This window comes from Mobula birostris, chromosome 8, assembly GCF_030028105.1.
Source record: "Mobula birostris isolate sMobBir1 chromosome 8, sMobBir1.hap1, whole genome shotgun sequence".
In the NCBI taxonomy this organism is placed as follows: domain Eukaryota; kingdom Metazoa; phylum Chordata; class Chondrichthyes; order Myliobatiformes; family Myliobatidae; genus Mobula; species Mobula birostris.
In genome coordinates, this window is record NC_092377.1 from 49,946,928 (window position 1) to 49,968,891 (window position 21,964).

The window sequence follows — 21,964 nt, forward strand, 5'->3', positions numbered from 1 at the left end:
ATAAATATCAGCTTACATATTTAGGTTATCAAAATAAGTATAGTTTGGTTTTGATTTACTGAATCCTCACTGAGAGGAAACAGGCTAGCTTCTAACTTCTTACCATCCACAGCAAGTGGTATTCCTCAAAAAAGAAAAGATTCTCTGTATCTTCTGCTATCCAAATTTTCACAGAATGTAGGTTTTTTTGTTAACCTAGAAGATCATAGCTTAAACCTCCAAATACTTCCATAAGGCTATATATTCCCACACTGGAATCAACTTGGCATATCTATTCAATATAACAGTTTTAATGCACAAAACATGAAACACGCCAGCTAATATTTTCCACCAACATGTAAGTATTTTTCCCTGTGCATCTTTGTGAAATTCAAGGGCATGCAAGAAGGTATCTGCAATTATCATGGGTGAATTTAATTTGCATATTGATTGCAACCTAATCAAATTGGCAAGGTTAATGTGGAAGAGGAATTTGTGGAATGTGAAAGAGATTGTTGCAGCAGTGTAGTTTAGTATTTACCCAGGAACACAGGCTATTTTAGATTAGGTTGCTTCTAATGAACCACAATAAACAAGAAATAAACAAAATGTTTAGGGGTTCTCCAGGAAGTGGTGTTTGCAAAATGGTAGAATTCCAGATTCAATTTGAGAACTAACACCCCAGATCCAAAACCAGCATTCTCTACTTAAGTAAGGGCAATTACAAACGTATAGAAATATCTGGAGTGGACTAGGTAAATAGGCTAAGGGCTAGTTTAGTGATTGAATGGTGATACATAAGCTAGTTCCTAATGCTGACAAAACGTTACCCTAAATAATAAGTGGGATTCCATGAAAATGATGTACTATCCTTGGTTAACAAAGGAAATCAAGGAAAATATTAAATCAAAAACTTGACCATATAAATTTACAAGGGACATTTTTAGGCAAAAGACTGGTTAGTTTTCAGAAACCAGAAGAGAGAGAAGGAAAAGCTAATAAAGAGGGAGAAAATTGAGTCTGAGAGAAAACTAGCAATTAAATTAAATGGATATATGAAAATGAAGAAAGCAGCCATGCTAAATATGCAATCCTTAAAGAGTGAAATTAGGAAATTAGTAACAGGAAACAAGGAAATGGCAGATAAATTAAAACAATACTTTGTGTTAGTCTTCACTTTGAGGGCAATACAAAGATCCAATAGACAACAGAAGGGTGAATTTCAAACAGCATGAATAATACATAATAATACATAACACAAGGAACAATGTATTGAAAAAATCTAATGGAAGACAAGGCAACAGAAATAATGAACTATGTTAGTAAATGTTTGCAGAGATAGCAGAGCTACTAGTTGAAGTTTTTTCAAAACACATTCCAAGAGAGAACTGGCATACTGGAAAAGAATATACGTGAGTCCATTGTTCAAAAAAGACGAAGTGGGAAAATATAGGTCTGCTGGCTAATATTTATTGTTGGCAAGATGCTGGAGTCCATAATCATTTAGAAAAGTTTAATGCAATCAAAGCAAGTCAACGTGGCTTTACAAATGACAAATCATATTAATAAATTTGCCACAGTTCTTTAAGGATGTAACATGCCAAGTTAGATTGGATCCCGTAGATACAATTATTTTTGAGTATCCAGGCATTTAACAATATGGCACAAGCTATGAAGTAATCATACTGACGGTAGTGTGTTAGCATGGATGGAAGAATGGTTATCACATGAAAAAGAGTGTTGGAATAAGAGTGTCTTTTTAGTATGCAAGAATATAACTAGTAAAATGCCCAACTAGCAGCTCTTGGCCCTTCGTTGTCGACTTTTATATTAATGAAATGGAAAAAGAGGCAGCATGCAAGGTATATAAGCTTGCTAATGACACTAAAATAGATTGAAATTGCAATCTATTTGGACTCCACAAGATATGTTTACCAAATGGCAACAATTTGGGGAAAAAATGGAATCAAACAGTAAACTGGAGGGGCGGAGCTTAGGATGATGGTGCCTAAAGGTGACTTCTTCAGAAACAACTCTATTTCTATCTTTAATATCTCTTTTTTTTTCCTTTTGAAGACCCTGACCTGTAGTTACATGCTGACTTCGGTTCTTTGTGGAAATGGGACCTACTCTCAGGGCCTCACGACCGGCCACTTTTCGATATGCCAAGGACACGGCCTGGAAGACTAGTGCATCTTCAGGGTGCCGGATTTTCGTGGCTCTGGAGGCGGGCAGATTTGAGGCTGGTGCCACCGCCTGATGTGTCATGGGAGTACACAGAAGATCAAAATCAGCGAGCTAGCTGCTGGCTCTGTGCTCAGAGATCCCGAGTTCTTTGGGCACAGAGCTCGGAAAAAGTGATGCAATAGATTTCTAACACGATAAATCAGTGAGTTGTTTTGTTACGTCTGTCCTCTCGCTGTGAAATGGGGACACCTCTTTTTCTCTTATTAGGGAGAGAGCCTGTGGTATGTCGAATACTGGGTGAACGAGTAGCTTTTGGGGTATTGCAAGTCTGTGTCTTCACTGACGCTTTGCTGCACACTTGAGTGCTCGGTGGAGGGTGCAGATGCTTTTTTGTTGGTGGGGGAGTGGGGGTCATTGCTTTGCTGCTGCTTATGCGTGGGAGGGGAGAGCTGGGGAGGCTTTGGGGTTTTAACATTTAACTGTCATTCATTCCTTGGGGCACTCCTCTATTTTCATGGATGTTTGCGAAGAAAAAGAATTTCAGGATGTATATTGTATACATTTCTCTGACATTAAATGTACCTATTGAAGCCTTTTGAAATTAATACCGAAATGGAATGAAATTACAAATGAGGGAGGTTTAGAGAGATTTTGGTATTCTTGTGCATTTCAGAGGATTTGGCGTTTATAAACAGGGGAATACAGGGTGCTGATTTAGATCATATTTGAAATACAATACAGTTTTGTTGAGAGTAAGAGCTGCCTGATAAGAGTGGCACATACTTGAAGGCAGGGGCAACATGAGTCCCTTCCCCAGTCATTTAAAACTGAGGTACATCAGAATTTCTTCTCCTGGTGGGTGATAAATCTCTGGAATTCTCTTATTAATGGTAGTGAAAACTAAGTTATTAGAAGTATTTAAAGAGATAGATAGATACATGTTTGAATGATTGGAGAATGTGAGAGATAAAGTAACCAGCTTAAAAGAGTTGAGACCCAAGGCATATGAACCATGGTCATATTAAGTAGCAGGGGAAGGGCAAGGGACCAGGTAGCTGCTTTCTGCTCCTATTTATGTAGGTGTTCTAATTTTTTTTTTAAAAATCCCATTGTCAATCCAATATATACTAAGGCCATAAATGAATCCAATGTTCTTAATGCACTCAACAACAATAACTCATCATTTCCTATCTTTTACTCAACTTTCCATTAATCCCTCTTATACCGTTATTGTGAATTGTCAGGCAACCTTGTGAGTATCATCCATGTATTATGTTATTTATCTACCTACCCACAGCACATTACTGAAGCAAGAGTATAAGATTATTTTCCAGCCTATAAACACATATGAAAACAACTGTAACCATATCCTCCATGATTTATTTTCAACACTTTCAACAATGCTGTCTTCTCTTTTTATTAAAACCAGGTTTCTTTTCTACAGTTGGCACCATTCATTGTCCCATACTTTATTCAGAACCATCTTGGTTTTAGTTCCAAATCAAGAAAATAAATAAAATTTTAACATCTGTAGTATGGCTTTATCCTCCATATTTAAATTTTATCTTTCATTCTTCCGGATGGTCATCAGGTCCTTGACTAATCTTGTTATTTCCTACAGAAGACTTAAGGTTTTCAATTCAAAGGAAAAGACGGACTCAATAGCATGATCCCAGAAAGGGCAATGACTAGATGAACCAGTTAAAAAAAGCAGTGTGGGAGAAAGGAGGAAGTGGTAGTGGAAAGAAACCTAGACTTGAATTTTAGGAAGGTATGGGTAGAGCGCTACAAAGGGGAGACCACATGAAAAGCACTGGAAAAGGACAAGGTCTCAGACAGAGACCTAAACTTGTGAGTTTCTGAGAATCTTAAGTGAAAAGAATTTTTAAAAAGTTATATATGATGTTACAGCAATATGGTAGGCAACAGTTAATTTAATTCATCCATTACAAATTAAATCTAGTAATTAGTTCTAATATTGTTATATATTTAATCAGTAGTAATTTTTAAAGGTTGAATTAAATAAATAAAGCAAAGTTACATAGCAATGCCGTCTAACAATTCATGGATAGGGGTCACAGCAGGTAATATAGAAGATATTCAATATGTTGATACTGAATGGAGTATGTAAACCAAACGCTTTGGTCCAAGATATGGTCCTACCCCTTAGATTGGCTGCAGATCTCATTAGTAATCTAGAATTCATGGTCTTTGTTTTCATTTAACAGAAACAAGGCCCCTGTCATCTTTTTGGAAAAGAAGAAAGATTTGGGTACAGTGTAGAGAGATATAACATTCAATCAATTGGCAACACTGAAAGCAATGTGTTAACAGTTGGAGGAATAGCACTATTCTCCATCCAAGATTAAAAACACCTGCCTTATTGAATACGCTTATGAATAATTTATTCTGTATGTTGAAAGAACAGAATAATGCCAACTTGAAAACATCAAAGCAAGCTAACAGTCAATATGACAGATAGGAAAATTCTGAACATTTCATTCAATTTCAAAACTTTCTACCTTTTAAGTGGATAGGAAGATTATGTTATATTGGTCTATCTGGCTGTTGATGGTTGTTGTAACTACTTACAGTTCCTTGTCACATAGCTATAACTTTTTAATAAACAGAAAGGAAACCATATACTATAGATTACCGTAGAAAAATATTATTGATCTGTTTCCTGATGAATGCTCGAAGTCCAAGGAATTTTCCATAAATACGATGCAGAACCGTTTTCAAAAAATCACGCTCACGTGGGTCCTCACTATCAAATAAGTCCAAAAGCTGGAAACAACAACAACTTATGTTTGTATTGCGCCTTAAATGCAATAAAACACTTGAGGCTTTTCACAGAAATATTATCAAACAAGATAGGATACCAAGGCACACAAGAGATATATTAGTAAAGATGACCTAAAGCATGGTCAAGAAATTATGTTATAAAGAGAACCATGAAGAAGGAAAGAAAGGCAGAGCTTTAGCAAACAAATTTCAGACCACAAGGCCTTGAAACATGAAGGCAACAAGGATGAAGCAATTAAAATCAAGGTAGTGCATAAGCTAGAAATGAAGAAATATTACAATAGCATAAGGCTGGAGGAGATTACAAATATTGGAAGTGGCAAGGTTATGCAGGAAGTTAGAGGCAATAAACAGAATTATAAAACTGAAGGACTTCATCATGAATAATTTTAGGTGAGTGAAGAATAGGATATGGTCCTTTTCAGGTTGGAAGCACTTCCCCCCAACAATTAATTCTTGGTTCTTAGTCACTTAGTATTTATATTAATGACCTGGAAGGGGGAGGAGAGCATAAAGTATACAAGTTTGCCAACTAAAAGAAAGGGCATGCTGAGTATATTTGGGGGCTCTGCATATGGATACAGATAGGTTGTCTGAGTGGGATAAACTTTGGAAACTGAGTATTAATTTGGGCAGAATGTGAGATCATACACTTGGTCAGAGGAATCAAAAGACAGAATATTAAGTAAACGGTGGGAAAAAAACAAATGAGTGACTTACAAAGAAATCGAACTTTATATGAGTCACACAAAAAAAAGAAAGCAACTATAGCAAGTTGTTTGGAAGACAAATGGCATATTGGTCTTTATTACAATAGATTGGAATTTAAAAATAGGGAAGTAATGTGACAAATATATAGGCCTTTAGTGAAACTACACAAGAAGGGCACAAAATTGATCACTTTATTTAAAGGCTGTCCAAAAGAGATTAATTAGGCTAATTCCTGAGATGAAGCTGTATCCTTTCACAGGTAGCTAAAGAAGTTAGATCTATATTTCATGGAGCTTAGAATAATGAAGGATGACCTTATTGAAACACAAGATCTTAAGGATCCATATATAGATTCTCAAACAAGCAGACACAATTACAAGGTAACAGGACAGTCATTTAAAAATTAGATGCATTGGAATTTCTTCTCACAGAGGGTGGTGAATCTCTGAATTCTCTATTTTAGTTGGTGGTGGAGGCTAGATCATTGAAGGTATTTAATGTTGAGACATAGTTTTTCTTTAAACATCAGGAAAATAGCACAGAAGAGGAGTTGGGGCCTTGGGCAACTTTGCCATGATTATTTGAACTAGCAAAGCATGTTCAAGGGGTTAGGTAGCCTATTCCTGTTCCTACCTTCTTAGTTTATGGTAGTGCCAACAACACAAGAGGTTTAAATGTGAGAAGCCAACCATATATGTTAGAATAGTTGTATCTATTTTCAACAAAGGAATGCATGACAGTACAAGCAAGAGTGGAGTTGGCTGATGTTATGAAAATAAGTAGAATTAGTGTTGGTACAGACATTGTTCACAACATCATTCTGAGGGCAAATATAGCAACAAGACTGCTAACAATCTCAGCAGCTTCAGCCAGAAAGAATTGATGTCTTAAGCAAAAGAGTTGCATGGCAGGAGCAGAAGACATTGTTCTTAGTGTGCTTTGATGTTTTAATTCAAAGAATCTTCAGCTTATTCAGTAACTTAAATCAGACTTTCACTCATTTACAGGCAATAGAGAGAGTCTCAACTTGAGACTCTCAAGAGATAGCAGTAACAGAATCTGTTAGAATTATTTTTAAAGAAATTAGGCAAGGTATTCGATTAAAGCAGGAAGGAGTAATTTGTAAACCCTTATATAATTTTCACAGAATGAAATTATCTTTTACGCTAGTAAAAGTTATATAAATAATTCAATTAAGCTTTCAAGCAAAATCTTTTAACTTCTTTAAAAAAATCAACTATGAAATTATATTGCCATGACAAAGTGAAAAAACACAAAATATACAAAAATAATATTTATGAATAATATATTCAAGAATAATATTTTTAAGAATAATATATTAGAAATATAGTAAGGAATTTAATGAATATAATTTGTGGATTTCTTGGAACAGAGTAAGGATTACCACTCTGCAATGAGTGCCAATACTGTTTCATAAGGAGCATTAATATTAGCAAAAGCAAGACTGGTGAAGTAAGTGCAATGACTCATTGATATTGGACTGCATAGTGCGTAGTTTATTTACTATTATTTATAAAAGTTTGCTTTACTCATAAAACTACATGAAGGCAATCATAATCATTGTCCCATACGTTCAAGTCACAATGAAATGGATGACAAATTTCCATGGGTCGTGTCTAATCTACCATATAGAGTTTTTCAAGGAAATCCTCATCATCAGGAAAGTTCATGAAGGCAAGGCAGTGGATGTTGTCTACATGGACTTTAGCAAGACCTTTGACGAAGTCCTGCATGGGAAGGCATGTTGCTTGGAATTCAAGATGAGGTAGTAAATTGGATTAGATATTGGCTTTGTGGGAGAAGCCAGAGAGTGGTAGTAAGTGGCTGCCCCTCTGAGTGGAGGCCTGTGACTAGTTGCATGTTGCAGAGATCAATGCTGGGTCCATTGCTGTTTGTCCTCTATATCAACGATCTGGATGATAATGTGGTAAACTGGTTCAGAAAATTTGTGGAATGACACCAAGATTAGGGATGTAGTGGAGAGCAAGGATCAGAGCTTGTAGCAGGATCTGTACCAGCTGGAAAATAGGCTGAAAAGTGGCTATGGAATTTAATGGAATGTGAGGTGTTGCACGTGGGAGGACAAACCAGGGTGAGCAATAGGGCACTGAGGAATGTAAATCCATAATTTTTCGAAGATGGTGTTACAGGTAAACAGGGTTGTAAAGAAAGCTTTTGGCACGTTGGCCTTCATAAATCACAGTATTGAGTATAGGAGTTGGGATGTTACGTTAAAGTTATTTAAGACATTGGTGAGGCTTAATGTGGAATACAGTGTGCAGTTTTAGTCAACTACCTACAAAGCAGAGATGTCAATAAAATTGAAGAGTACAGTGAAAATTTATAGGGGTGTTGCTAGGATCTGAGTTATAGAGCAAGGTTGAATAGGCTAGAAGTTCTGGTCAGATGGCAGCACACACTGATGCAGCAGGCTCTCCAAGGCCAACCAAAGGCATTTTCGTCTTTTTTAAGTGTCTTTTTTAAGATTGCAAGACAATGCTGAACATCAAGAACCAAGTACCGCAGGTTGAAACCATCAGTGAGGTGTTTGTTAGCGGAGGAGCTGGACTTGGCGTGTGTTGCTCCCTGCCACAGAGAGGTGCTGGAGTTGGTGTGCAAAGGCAGTGTGCAGTCTAACAGCGAGCAATTGGCTTGAGCATTTTTCTTGTGATCACAAGACATTGATAATGCTGTCAGTCTGGTTCACTGGTTTATTGGGGAGACCGATGGCAGGGGAGCTGCGTGGTTATAATAAGGACTGGACCTAATGCCGTGGTGTCATCTGTCGCAGACCCCAGGAGGGAAGATACCAGAGATGGTGTGGCATGACATCCATGTTGGATTGGGGCAGGCCCAACCCATCAATGCTGCCCTCCAAAGTTTGCTCATTGGAAGATAAGTAGGATTGAATGTGTGCATTTGTCGCCGAACTGCTGAGGGCTTGTTCTTGCCGACAATTTTCATGCTCCATCAATCTACGGAACATAACACTTAGGGATTCAAGGCTATATATTTTTTGTGTGACTGTATGTATACTGCTATTTTATATGAGCTTCATGTGCCTTGTGCTGTGTATAACTGTTGGTACTGTGTTTTGTACCTTGGCCCTGGAGGAATGTTGTTTTGTCTGGCTGTATTCATAGTTATCATGTATGGATGAATAATAATTCAATTTGAACCTTATTCCCTAAAGCATAGAAGAATGAAGGGAGCTTTAATAGAGGTTTCTATAACTATGAGGGGTATGGATAGGGCAAAGCTTTTTCTAGTGAGGTTTGGGGAAGACTAGAACTAGAAGTCATGGGTTAAGTGTGAAAGGTGAAATGTTTAAAGGGACCATGAGGGGGAACTTCACTCAGTGGGTGGTAAGAGTGTGGAATGAGCTGCCAATGGAAATGGTGGATACAGGTTCAATTTCAGCATTTAAGAGAAATTTGGATTGGTACATGGATGGGAAGGATATGGAGGGCTATGGTTTGGGTACAGGTTGATGGAACCAGGCAGATTAATATCTTGCCACAGAGTAGATGGGTCAAAGGGCCTGTTTCTGTACTGTAACCTTCCATGAATCTAGGACTCTAGATGCTGCTTGACATACTGTTTTCCAGCATTTTTCTGCACTTCATTAAACCTTATTCCATCATCAAATCCATTTAAAAAATACAAGGATTATGAATATCTGGTCAAAACTACCAGATGATGCTTTTACACCCCTAATTTATGCTCCCTTAAAAACAAATATTGTGCTGATACAAAATCTGAAGGAAAATCTATAAAAGAGCAGTAGTAAGCCCTTCAGTCCCTCAAGCCTGCTCTACCATTCAATAAAATTATGGCTGATCTTAGCAAAATCCAGCAAACATAGATTCATAAATGGAATACACTATTTACAGCACACCCAGTTTCATAACATAACTATATAAGCAATAACAAAAAATGTAATTTAGTCTCCATTCAGTCTCCCTTCAAAAAAACCATCAGCTTTCTACCTTCGAGTTTTCTCCTGCGAGATCATTACATTCTTGGAAGATCAAGAAACTAATGATGATTAAGGAAGATCATTACTTGATTTTCCATTCAAAGCCATCTGTTCAGATATTGACACTGCATAATTTAACAGATATCTTTGAATAGCAACTTGTACTTAACATGCCACTGAGCATGAGGGAACTGCAACCATCAAGATGACATGGTTACACACCAGATCTATTGCAAAAGATACAGGTAAATACTTCGACAATGCACATTACAAATAAAGTCTGTATACTAAAGAACACCCGTGTCATGTAGAGGAACACGAAGGAGTCTTACGCTAACTTTGCACGGCTCTGCTCGGAGCCCACACAGTCCAATGAAAAACATGCTGCAAATACCTAAACTATCATGATTGTGTCAAGATGTGATGATTCAACTATTATTGAAGCAGCTGATGTCTGGGCATGCAGTGGGAGTTCAGACTATTCTTAAACATGCTCAGAGTCCTGCTCTTGTGACTCCAAACACTCGTGTTCTAAGAGGGGTACAAGGCAATGCAGCAACCTGCCCTTCAAAAATTGCTCGGATCGCAGAAGCATTAGAGTAAGAGAATGACAGCAACTCCATGGGGCATTAACCAATATACTCTATTATATACCCTAAAATATTCCACCTGGCACAACTGCAACTAGCAGCTGATGAACCTGACAAAATTATTTGAAGAGCTGAGCAACACACATAAACTACTGGAGGAACTCAGCAGGCCAGGCAGCATCTATGGAAAAGGATAAATAGTCGACATTTTGAGCCGAGACCCTTCATCAGGACTAGAAAAAAAGAGCAGGAGGTAGAGCAAGAAGGTGGAGGGAGGGGAGGCAGAAGTACAAGGTGGTAGGTGTTAGGTGAAACCGGAAGAGAGGGCGGGGTAAAGAACTGGAAGACGATTGTTGAAAGAGATAAAGAGCTGGAGAAGGGAGAATCTGGTAGGAGAGCACAAGAGGGAGATGATGGGCAGGTAAGGAGATAAGGTAAGAGAGGGAATGGGAATGGTAGGGGTGAGGCAGGCAATTACCAGAAATTCGAAAAATCAATGTTCATGCCATCAAGTTAGAGGCCGCACAGACAGAATCTAAGGTGTTGCTCTTCCAACCTGACTGGCCTTGTTGCAGTAGAGGAGGCCATGAACTGACATGTCACCTCACCTGGAAGGACTGCTTAGGGCTCTGAATAGTAGTGAAGGAGCAGGTTTAGGGGTAGATGTAGCATTTGTTCCACTTGCAAGGATAAGTACCAAGAGGGAGATCAGTGGGGAAGGATGAATGAACAAGGGAGTCACGTAGGGAGCGATCCTCCCGCGTATCAGTGAGAACCAACATAGGGACAGGTATGGCACTTGATTTGCTTGCAAGTATAAGTACCAGGAGGGAGATCGGTGGAAAGGAGAGAATGGACAAGTGAATCCCATAGTGAGCGATCCTCCTGTATATTGATGAGACCCAACGTAGATTGGAAAACTGCTTCGCCAAAAACTATGCTCTATCTGCCAGAAAAAGTAGTTTCTCCCAGTGGCCATCTACAAATCCCATTTCCAGAAAAGTTGGGATATTTTCCAAAATGCAATAAAAACAAAAATCTGTGATATGCTAATTCACGTGAACCTTTATTTAACTGACAAAAGTACAAAGAAAAGATTTTCAATAGTTTTACTGACCAACTTAATTGTACTTTGTAAATATACACAAATTTAGAATTTAATGGCTGCAACACACTCAACAAAAGTTGGGACAGAGGTATGTTTACCATTGTGTTACATCACCTTTCCTTTTAATAACACTTTTTAATCATTTTGGAACTGAGGATACTAATTGTAGTAGATTTGCAATTGGAAATTTTGTCCATTCTTGCTTGATATAAGACTTCAGCTGCTCAACAGTCCGTGGTCTCCGTTGTCTGATTCTCCTCTTCATGATGCGCCATACATTTTCAATAGGAGATAGATCTGGACTGGCAGCAAGCCAGTCAAGCACATGCACTCTGTGTCTACAAAGCCACGTTGTTGTAGCCCGTGCAGAATGTGGTCTGGCATTGTCCTGCTGAAATAAGCATGGACGTCCCAGGAAGAGACGTTGCCTTGATGGCAACATATGTCTCTCTAAAATCCTAATATACGCCTCAGAGTCAATCGTACCTTCACATACATGCAACCCATCCATGCTGTGGGCACTGATGCATCCCCATACCATCACAGATGCTGGCTTTTGCACCTTTCGCTAATAACAATCTGGATGGTCATTTTCATCTTTAGCACGGAGAACTCGACTCCCGTTTTTTCCGAAAATGAGCTGAAATGTGGACTCATCTGACCGCAGCACACGGTTCCACAGTCTTTCCGTCCATCTGAGATGAGCTCGGGCCCAGAGAACTCGCCGGCATTTCTGCATAGAGTTGATGTATGGCTTCCTCCTTGCATAATACAGTTTCAAGTTGCATTTCTGGATGCAGCGACGGACTCTATCGAGTGACAATGGTTTTCCGAAGTACTCTCGAGCCCAGGTGGTTATAATTGTCACAGTAGCATGACGGTTTCTTAGGCAGTGCCGCCTGAGGGCTCGAAGATCACGCGCATTCAACAGTGGTTTCCGACCTTGCCCTTTACTCACTGAGATGTCTCTGAATTCTCTGAATCTTTTCACAATATTATGTACTGTAGATGTTGAAAGACCGAAATTCTCTGCAATCTTGCGTTGAGAAATGTTTCTTTTGAACTGACTAACAATTCTCTCACGAATTTTGGCACAAAGGGGTGAGCCAACACCCATCCTTGCTTGCAAAGACTAAGCCTTTGATGGACGCTACTTTTATACCCAGTCATGATACCTCACCTGCTACCAATTAGCCTGCTTAATGTGGAGTCTTCCAAACCGGTGTTACTTGAATATTCTGTGCACTTTTCAATCTTACTTTAACTCTGTCCCAACTTTTGTTGAGTGTGTTGCAGCCATCAAATTCTAACTTTGTGTATATTTACAAAATACAATTAAGCTGGTCAGTAAAACTACTGAAAATCTTTTCTTTGTACTTTTGTCAGTTAAATAAAGGTTCACGTGAATTAACATATCACAGATTTTTGTTTTTATTGCATTTTGGAAAATATCCCAACTTTTCTGGAAATGGGGTTTGTACTTCAATTCTACTTCCATTCCCATTCCGACATGTCAGTCCATGGCCTCCTCTACTGTCACAATGAGGGTACACTCAAGTTAGAGGAACAATACCTTATGCTCCGTCTGGGGAGCCTCCAACCTGATGACAGAAACATCAATTCTTGAACTTCTGGTCATTGCCCCCCTTCACTGTTCCCTTTCCAGTTTCCCTCTTGCCTCACCTCCTTACCAGACTATCACCTTCCATATCTTCCATGGTCATCCACCCTCTCCTATCAGATTCCCCCTTCTCCAGCACTTTATCTCTTTATCTGTTTCACCTATCAGCTTCCCAGCTATCACCTACCCCCTTGTATTTCTTCCTCCTTTCCTTCCACCTTCTTGCTCTAACCTCATCTTTTTTTTTTCCAGTCCTGATGAAGGTCTCAACTCAAAACATCCACTACTTACTCTTTTCCATAGATGTTGCCTGACCTGCTGAGTTTCTCCAGCAATTTGGGTGTGTTGCTTGGATTTACAGCATCTGCAGATTTTCTCATCTTTGAAGAGCTGACTTCAATTATTTGGAGAGTGTTTACAAATGTTTTCATGAGAGCCTTCATTAGTTTAAATACAAGTATGAATCCGAATTATTGACCAGGTCTGAAAATTGGCTTGGAAGAACTGAGGAATGTGCTTAGCAAATTCCTGAAAGGATAAATAGTTGGGCTACAATTATTTAACCTATGCTGACATAAATGATTTAGCTGATGAAAAGGAAGGCCACCACTTCATGTTGGCTGGTGATAAAGATGGGTGACTGTATATAGTATATTGGAAACAAATTTCAAGAAATTTAATGGTTGAGCTTAACTATGGGAAATGAATTTGAATGTACTGTAGATAAGTCTGATCATCAGCTTTACACCTTGAAAAAACAAGAGTAGCTTTAAAACAATGAAAAGCTAGAAACAGTGGAGATTAAAGTACAAATTTATCAGTCCATGATAATATTTTTCTTCAAAAAATTATGAAGACATAAAGAAAATAATTAAAAAGGATAGTGGAATTTTACATGCTACACATCCAAATTTTGCAGGGACTCATTTTAACTTAGCAGTGGCTGATATTTGATAAAGTATGACCACTCCTTTAACAAAGTTCAAGCTAGCCTCAGATAGTTTATTACTTAGTTTTTTTTGGGCTTCCAGTGGGGAAAGCTGAAAAGTGACCAATTCGGGCTACTTGTATGTCAAACCTACAGTGGTGTGATATGACAAGTGCTTATAAAGCTCGTCAACCAAAACTGTGCCCTGGAAGCATGGATAAAACAAGGTGAAAGCATTATTTCAATTTTCATGCTAAACATAAAAAAGTGATTTTTTTCTTTACAAATTACCATTGGTCTAGCTCATCTTAGACTAAGCAGCAGATGGGTATCTAAAATTAGCTATTGAAACTTGGATTTCTGACTGGAGGGGCATAAATCATCCTGGAATTTCACACTGACAGTGATCCAACTAACAATTATGTAAACATTTAGGTTTCAAATAGAATGAGGCACAGCCATTGCCCAAGGCAGAATAACTTCAACAATACATTTTTGTACCTAGCAAGTTCTTGGTATAAAACAACATCCACGCAGGAATCAGGAAATCCCTATAGAAATCAGGCCTGAAAGCACAAATTACCTTAAGTATTTTTCTGATTTACAGAAAATGTTCAATTTTTATAGTAATCATAGAAAGTGTTTTGTTAGTGGAAATAGTAGATGTTGCTAACAAAATTTCTAGCCCAAGCGATCCCAATTTCCTTCCCATTAGGGATCTGCCAGTACATAATACAAATAAATCAGGATGTTCACCTCAATACAAGTTAAACATTTACATAAAAATAAAATCCATCGCACTACCTTTGTATGAAGATCACAGGAAACATAAATCAAAATCTAGCCAACAGACTTTTGTTTGTGACAGATATTAATGTTTCTTTGATCTCTATTTGTTCAAAGCCTATAAAGATTTTATTTCCTAAACCTGGCATGTTGTGCTCCACACCAGAGAGCTATGATTAAATGTTTCTTAATTTAGTTAAATCAATTTATGTGCAAATTAAACTAAAACAAATTGTTGCACTGACTACTTACAGAATATTAAAATATCTCCCTAAAACCTGAATGGAAAAAAAACAGGGCAAAAATTATGAAATGTAAAGTACTGATAGCTCATCGTTTTATCTTTACAACATGAAAAATTAAAAAGAGCACTACACTACTAAAAAGGTACCTGATCTACAATTTAATAACATATTTTCTATGTTGCTAAGCATTTCAGGTCATCAACTATAAATAATATTCCTTTCTTAATACTGTATCCTGAGCAACCAGTATTCAATACAGTGGATTCTAGTTAAATGAGCCATGGGTTAATTGGGGCAGCCACTTATTTGGGATAAATCTTAAAGAACAAAAACTAATTGAGAAAATAGCTAGGATTCCCTTTGTTTATTTGGGGCACTATGCCACTTAATTGGGACAGAAGACTTGCTAAACAATTTCTAACTAGCGTTTAGTTGACTGTGTGTGGCCGTTATACACCACACCATCTTTAAAACAAACAGTTTTTAAATAGCGTCAGTTGTGTGTATGTGTCTTCAAAAAGCAGTGATTTTTGTCACTATTAGTTGGCGAGAAATAAGCAATAAGACAATTCAGAACCATTTTGCTCACTGCAGTTTCAAGCATTTGGCCATGGAGATGCGAAAAATGGCTAGGATTGAAAATGAAACAATTTCACTACAAGTTAGGAACTATAACGAATTCGTAGTTGAAGGTTACAATGAAAATGAAGATTTGGAGGATGCGGTCATCCGAAGCCTTGTATGAAGGCAGTCAATTATCTACACAAGGTGTCTGCGATGGCTTTGTTAATTTACGCAGTCATTCAAAAGAGCAAGGCAACGTAAGCTGGATGAATTTCGCCAATTGATAACTATTAGGAACTAAGAGAGTTGTATAGTATTGTAGTAGTATCGGTACTGTTCTAATCTGTTCTGCATCTCATTTAAATACATAATTTATTACTCAAATAAATGGTAGTTTGTCTTTTCTATACCTTTTTAGATATTTCCATGAAACTTTGGATATTTAGGGCAGCCATTTAATTGGGATAAAATGTACTGGTCCCGTTGTGTCCCAATTAACTAGAATACACTGTATATATTTATATGGTGAGTGATCAATCTGTTTTAATATCTTGTATGCAATTAACTTAAAAATATTCCAATTATCTTAAAACTACAGAATGAGCAAAGCAGATTAAGGATTGGACTAATATTTTTGGGAACCTACCAATTAAATACTTAAAGCATTGTACAATTAATATGAAAGTATACTGGTTTAAAAGTCTAAGCATACTCACTTTATTTTAATTGTGTTTAATGGCATCTTAAGACACCTGACACTGTTCACAACCTACCGGATCTAAGAATCATTATCACTGTACTTAGTGCAAAAATGCAAGCTTAAATCACTAATTTGTCCCCAGTAAATGTAAGTAGTTAGGTTTGAGTCATAATTGTCAGGATTTTCCCTTGTTAATATGCCTTAGAATGTTCTGCTTTGCTTCATTTTCTGAATAATGATGAAATGCCTTTCAGTATCTTTGGATTCTGTTGTGCTAAACACAAAATGTAAGACTTTATAATGAACACCCAGATTATAGGGTATTACTGCCATAGCAAAACTCAGCATCATTCTAGTTTCAACATTTCTTTGCTACTAATGTAGCAGGAAACACATATGGAATATGGTAAATAACAGGAGCATATACTCCTACAGCAAGCTGTAGAGCAGTATAGAGCTCGATGTAGCCAACAGTCAAAATGCAAGTGAATATGTGATGCTGAAATATAAAACTGTTCATTGGCCTAGCAAGTGAGATCAAATTAAAGGTACTCACCTGAAGTACAAATTTCTGATCAATGAATCTTTTTGCAACACTAGGCTGGAAGTCTGGACACTCCAGAAACCGCAAGAAAAATTCATACACAAGCTTAAAAGAAAGTGACAATTAACAGAAATTATTTTCAATTGTCCAATAGATTCAAGATGTGGATATAGTTGCATAACTGTCCTCACATCAGAAATAGGAGCTGAATTAGACGATAATGCTATACCAAAACATTCTAAAGGGTCATAGTTGATTTGATTTTGGTCTCAGCTCCACTCATCTGTTTCTTCTGCATTGCCCACAAATGACACTATAACCCAAAATTTGTCTGCCTTGAATTAATCACTAGCTTGATTGTATTCAACAACTTGTCTCCATGGCTTTCTGGATAGGCTACTTTAAATGGATGATCCATTACTCTGAAACTATGCCTCCCAGTTCAAGTTTCCCTCAAAGGGGAAGAACTCTCAGCATCTTACTAGTCAATTTTCTTTAGAGTGTTTCAAACCACCACCTCTTTTCAAAATTCTGATCAACAGGTACAACCCAACCAAAACTGTTATTCCTTACAATATAACCTCCATCAACCAACAGTTTAAAATACTGTAGTCTCTGAATTGCTTATGAATACAATTATGTTTAAGGTGGTGGAAGGGACAAAGATATGTACCTCTTACCACTAACTTAATTCAATGCCCTCTAGTTTTCGACACCTCTTCCATGGGGAAATCTTATCTACATTCTTCATAATTCTGAAAGGCCACCTTCTCAGTCCTTTTCACTCCAAAAAGAAACTAATCCTGGCTATGCAGAATTTAAAGAATGCTTATTCCAGGCAATATCCACTACATCTCCTCTGTATCTTCTCCCATGCAATCACATGCTTTCTATAGTATTGTGACCAGGACTACACATAGTATTCCAGCTATAGCCTAAGCAATGAATTATAAAGCTGCGCCATAACCTTTCTGATTTTTTTCTATGTCCCAACTAATGAAGACAAGCACCCTATATGTCTTCTTTACCACCTATGCTGCCACCTTCAGGGATCCCTGGACATATAACGGTTCCTTTGTTCCTGCAGCCAAAAACATTCATTGTGTATTGGTTACCTTTATCAGTCTACCCAAATACATCAGTTCAGATTTGTCAGAATAAAATTCCATCTTCAGTTGCTCCTGCCCAAATTACCAACTGGTCAACATGGTTCTGTAGTCTAAGACTGACCAGCACACAATCAACATCACCACAAATTCTGATGTCATCTGAAACTTACTCATCATACCTGCTACATTTACATCCAAATTATTACCTAATGTAATGAACAGCGAGGATCCCAGCACCAACCCCTGGGTACACCAATGGTCATAGGCTTCTAAACAATGAAACAACTTTCAAACACCCTGCTCTGCCTCCTATTATCAAGCAAAATTAAATCCAATTTACTAACTTTCCTTGGAGCTCATGGGTTCTAACATTTAGGCCCACAGTTTTTGGCTTAACAAACAGAAACCTCCTTCCAGTTGTTTTTTTTTAAAAATGCAAATTATTTACTACAACTGACAATAAATCCAAGAGATTATTAACTTCAACACTTGTGCACTGACCATACACATAGTAAAATCCAGTGATATTTTTTGATTTCCCAAAATAATAGGAGTATTTGAACATGCAACTAGGGATTCAGAGTAAAAAAAAGCATGTTGTTACTTTGCCTCAAGTTTGTTACCTGCATGTGAGGCCATGCTGCTTCTAATGATGGTTCATCTTCTTCTGGATCAAAGTCTGGATTATCACTGGGAGGAAGAGTTCTGAAAATATTACAGGTAATCTGCAACAAAATTATAGCATGAATAAAGACTCATTAAAGAACAGTCTATAATCGTAGTCTTAAGAAAAGTGTTTGGCAATTTAAATGAAATGGGCAATTGAAATATCTACTTTGGTTCAGATTTGCAAATATAGTTTTAAACTTCCTCATAAATTTGGAAAAGCATAGCTGAAGCTGACCCAAACTTTAAAGTTTAAGCATCAACACTTTGATTCCAAATAAATGCAAAATTTAGCATTGATTTTTGTCAAATTTTACTCAGGTTCTAAAACAACCTTTTATTCTTTTCCATTAGTAAAACTGTTGCACTTGAAGCTGAACAAGATAAAAGTGACCAACATGCTAATTCTAAATAATCCTGTGCCTAAATTGCTAAAAGTGGGTGATATAACTGAATTGGTAGAAAGAAATTTAAACCAAAGTTAGAACAATAGCTAAATGGATCAGAACAGTTATAATGCTGTCAAAGTAATGTTGTGAAATTATCTACTAAATCTACATCTATTTCTAAGCAGAATTAACAAAATTTTTCAAAATATAGATGCGCTTCTACATAAATTTTCATAATTGCAAGTTAAAAATCCTGTATGTTTTACAAACTAATAAAAACTCTTTACACAGGCAGCAACACACACAAAATGCTGGAGGAACTCAGCAGGTGCTGAAGAAGGGTCTCGACCCAAACCATTGACTGATTACCCTTTTCCTTAGATGCCGCCTGACCTGCTGAGCTCCTCCAGCATTTTGTGTGTTTTGCTTTGGATTTCCAGCAGCTGCAGACTTCCTTGTGTTTGTAATTTACACAGACAGCATTTGCTCCAATAGTTATTCTTTTTGAAGAACCACCAAAGTCAATTTCATACATGAGCCACTGTCCTGAAAATTCATAATTACACTATAGTGCAGATAAGTCCAACAAGTTGCATTTTAAGTACAAATCCTTTTCGGTTTTATTTATGAAAGTCATGCAAAACTCTCTGAGATTCACAAACACCTCATTAAACAGGATGAAGACATAATACTTAAGTGTTTTACCATTTTACTAAGTCACATGTAAAGGATCCAATTTTTAATTGATTCTTTGGGCCTACTTGTGTATCCTTATTAAATTCAAACAATAAACTTAATTACAATAAAAATAGTAATTAAGTATCCTTGAGAAACAACTAGCAGAGCATTATTATATACCGGATAAATCACCCCATGAGAGAAATTGATGGCATCAACAGATACCATGCAATATAGTTCGAAGGTACATACAAATCATACTTTTCTTTATTTGCAGAGAGACACTAATTACACCACTCCAATAACATTTTTGTGCAACATTTCAAATATATACAAGGAATATACAAAAATCAAAACTGAAATATAAGTTTTTCTTGAAATGCATTAAAGATAATACAATACCATAAATTCATAAATTTTAATTTCAAATAATTATCACAAATATTACAGCAAACTTGTTTGTTTTGTGCACTTTACAATTGAAGAATAACTTACAGATTAAAATAAAAGGGCAGATGATTGGAATTGAATTGATGCTCCATAAGGAGTGCATGACCTTAATGGCCTCTCTCTTAGTTGTTATCAGCCGGCTGGTGACGTAATGGTATCACTGCCGGACTTCGGAGCAAAGGCTCCCGAGTTTGAATCCAGCCGGCTTCCTTGCACGCTTTCCATCCGTGCTGGGTAGAGCGTCGAGCTAGCAACTCGGCCTTGTAAAAATAAGAAAGCCTGCTAAAAAAAAAACTACGTCACGAAGGTGTCCTGATGACTCCACTCGGAGTTAAGGGCTTTCTTCGTCTTCTTCTTCGTTGTTATGAATTCTATAGTTAATTTCAATTCCAAGATAGATTTAAATGTGAATAGTTTCTTCATAAAAGGTAACATCACTTAAAAGTTAAAGGAAGGTTGGTGCTCTGCTTAAATTAATGGACTAGCAATCCAAAGCCTATACAGGTCCACAATCCCTCATCCGAAATCCTTGGGGCCAGTTGCATTTCGGAATTCAGAATTATTCGGATTTCAGACCCCTCCCAACCGATACCAAAAAACACGTATGCTCAAGTCCTTTATTTAACCTGTCTCAGTACGGTGGACTTTAGGACCCGGCGGCACACCAAACCTACACACATCCTCCCGTATACTTTAAATCATCTCTAGATTATTTATAATGCCTAATACAATGTAAACACTATGTAAATAGTTGTTACACTGTATTGTTTAGGGAATAATGACAAGAAAAAATTTTATTTCCAACAAGAACATTCAATAAAACATAAAAATATACAGCTTTAAACAAACCGAATCAAACACATGGTAATTGACTTATTGGAATAAATGTGGAACTTCATTGTCACTGTCACTATAAAACTTCAGTAACTTGTTTCTGTTTATTTAAATCATATACAATGGTAGATCCCACACTGTTTTCTTCAGTAAAACACTGCATAGACACATCACGATCAAGTTGCTACAATAACTCCACTTTCTGCGTTATTGATGATGATAGATGCTTCCTTCTCTTTTTCTCATTGTTACCCATAGGGTATCCGCAGCTCTTTTTGATATTTCCACAGTGAAATTAAACACAAAGTCAACAGTGAACACAAAATATCAGCGAACAGCAAATGCACGTGTAACCAGTACGAGCGCTGAGCCACAACTGATGTCTGGCGGCCTCTGCTAGTGCTACCACGTCACACCTGAGTGACGTCAACTGTTGGCGAAAAAAAAACTTTGGTTTTCGGAGCTTTCTGGATTTCAGAATTTCGGATAAAGGAATGTGCACCTGTACTAAGAATTGACAGTATTAATGCAGTGGCTTTCAGTGGCAGCTGGAGAATTTAAATCCAGTTGATTAAAGTTAACAAAAAAAGAGATAATTTAAACAAATAGCTAGTCATGTAATGGTAACCATGAAACTGCTAGATTGTCATAAAAACCCACCTGGTCACTAATGTCCTTCAGGGAAGCAAATTGTGTCATCTTTAGCTGGTCTGGTCCATATGTGACTCCAGACCCTCACCAATGTGACTGATTGCCCTCTGAAGTCGCCTACCAAGCCATTCATTCAGCTGTATCAAAAACACTACATTGAAACACAGCAAGAATTAAAATCTGATAGACTACTTAGTATTGACCTTGGCATTGGATTCAGGTATAGCAAGGTCAATTATCTGGAACAGTTCTGCCAATTTCATCTGGGAAGAGTGTCAAAATCAGAATTGGCGTCCTATGGACTAGCCTAGCATCACACCAACATAGTCACACACACGGAATTATATTTTGTAGCCAATGTCTCAGACTCCCCTTTCACTACCCCACAAGTGGTGGTTGAAGAATAATTAACAAATAGG

At 37.3% G+C, this 21,964-nt stretch overlaps 1 protein-coding gene across 1 annotated transcript in view; it reads right to left on the bottom strand.

The window, feature by feature from the left end:
• Window positions 1-21,964, bottom strand: part of ppp2r5a (protein phosphatase 2, regulatory subunit B', alpha isoform) — a 159,626-nt gene that overhangs the window by 60,519 nt on the left and 77,143 nt on the right. Inside the window, exons 3-5 of the mRNA XM_072265169.1 lie at window positions 18,501-18,602; window positions 16,781-16,873; window positions 4,823-4,953 (exon numbers count right to left, since the gene is read on the bottom strand). Coding sequence (XP_072121270.1) covers window positions 4,823-4,953; window positions 16,781-16,873; window positions 18,501-18,602 — 326 coding nt within the window. The remainder of the gene's footprint in view (window positions 1-4,822; window positions 4,954-16,780; window positions 16,874-18,500; window positions 18,603-21,964) is intronic.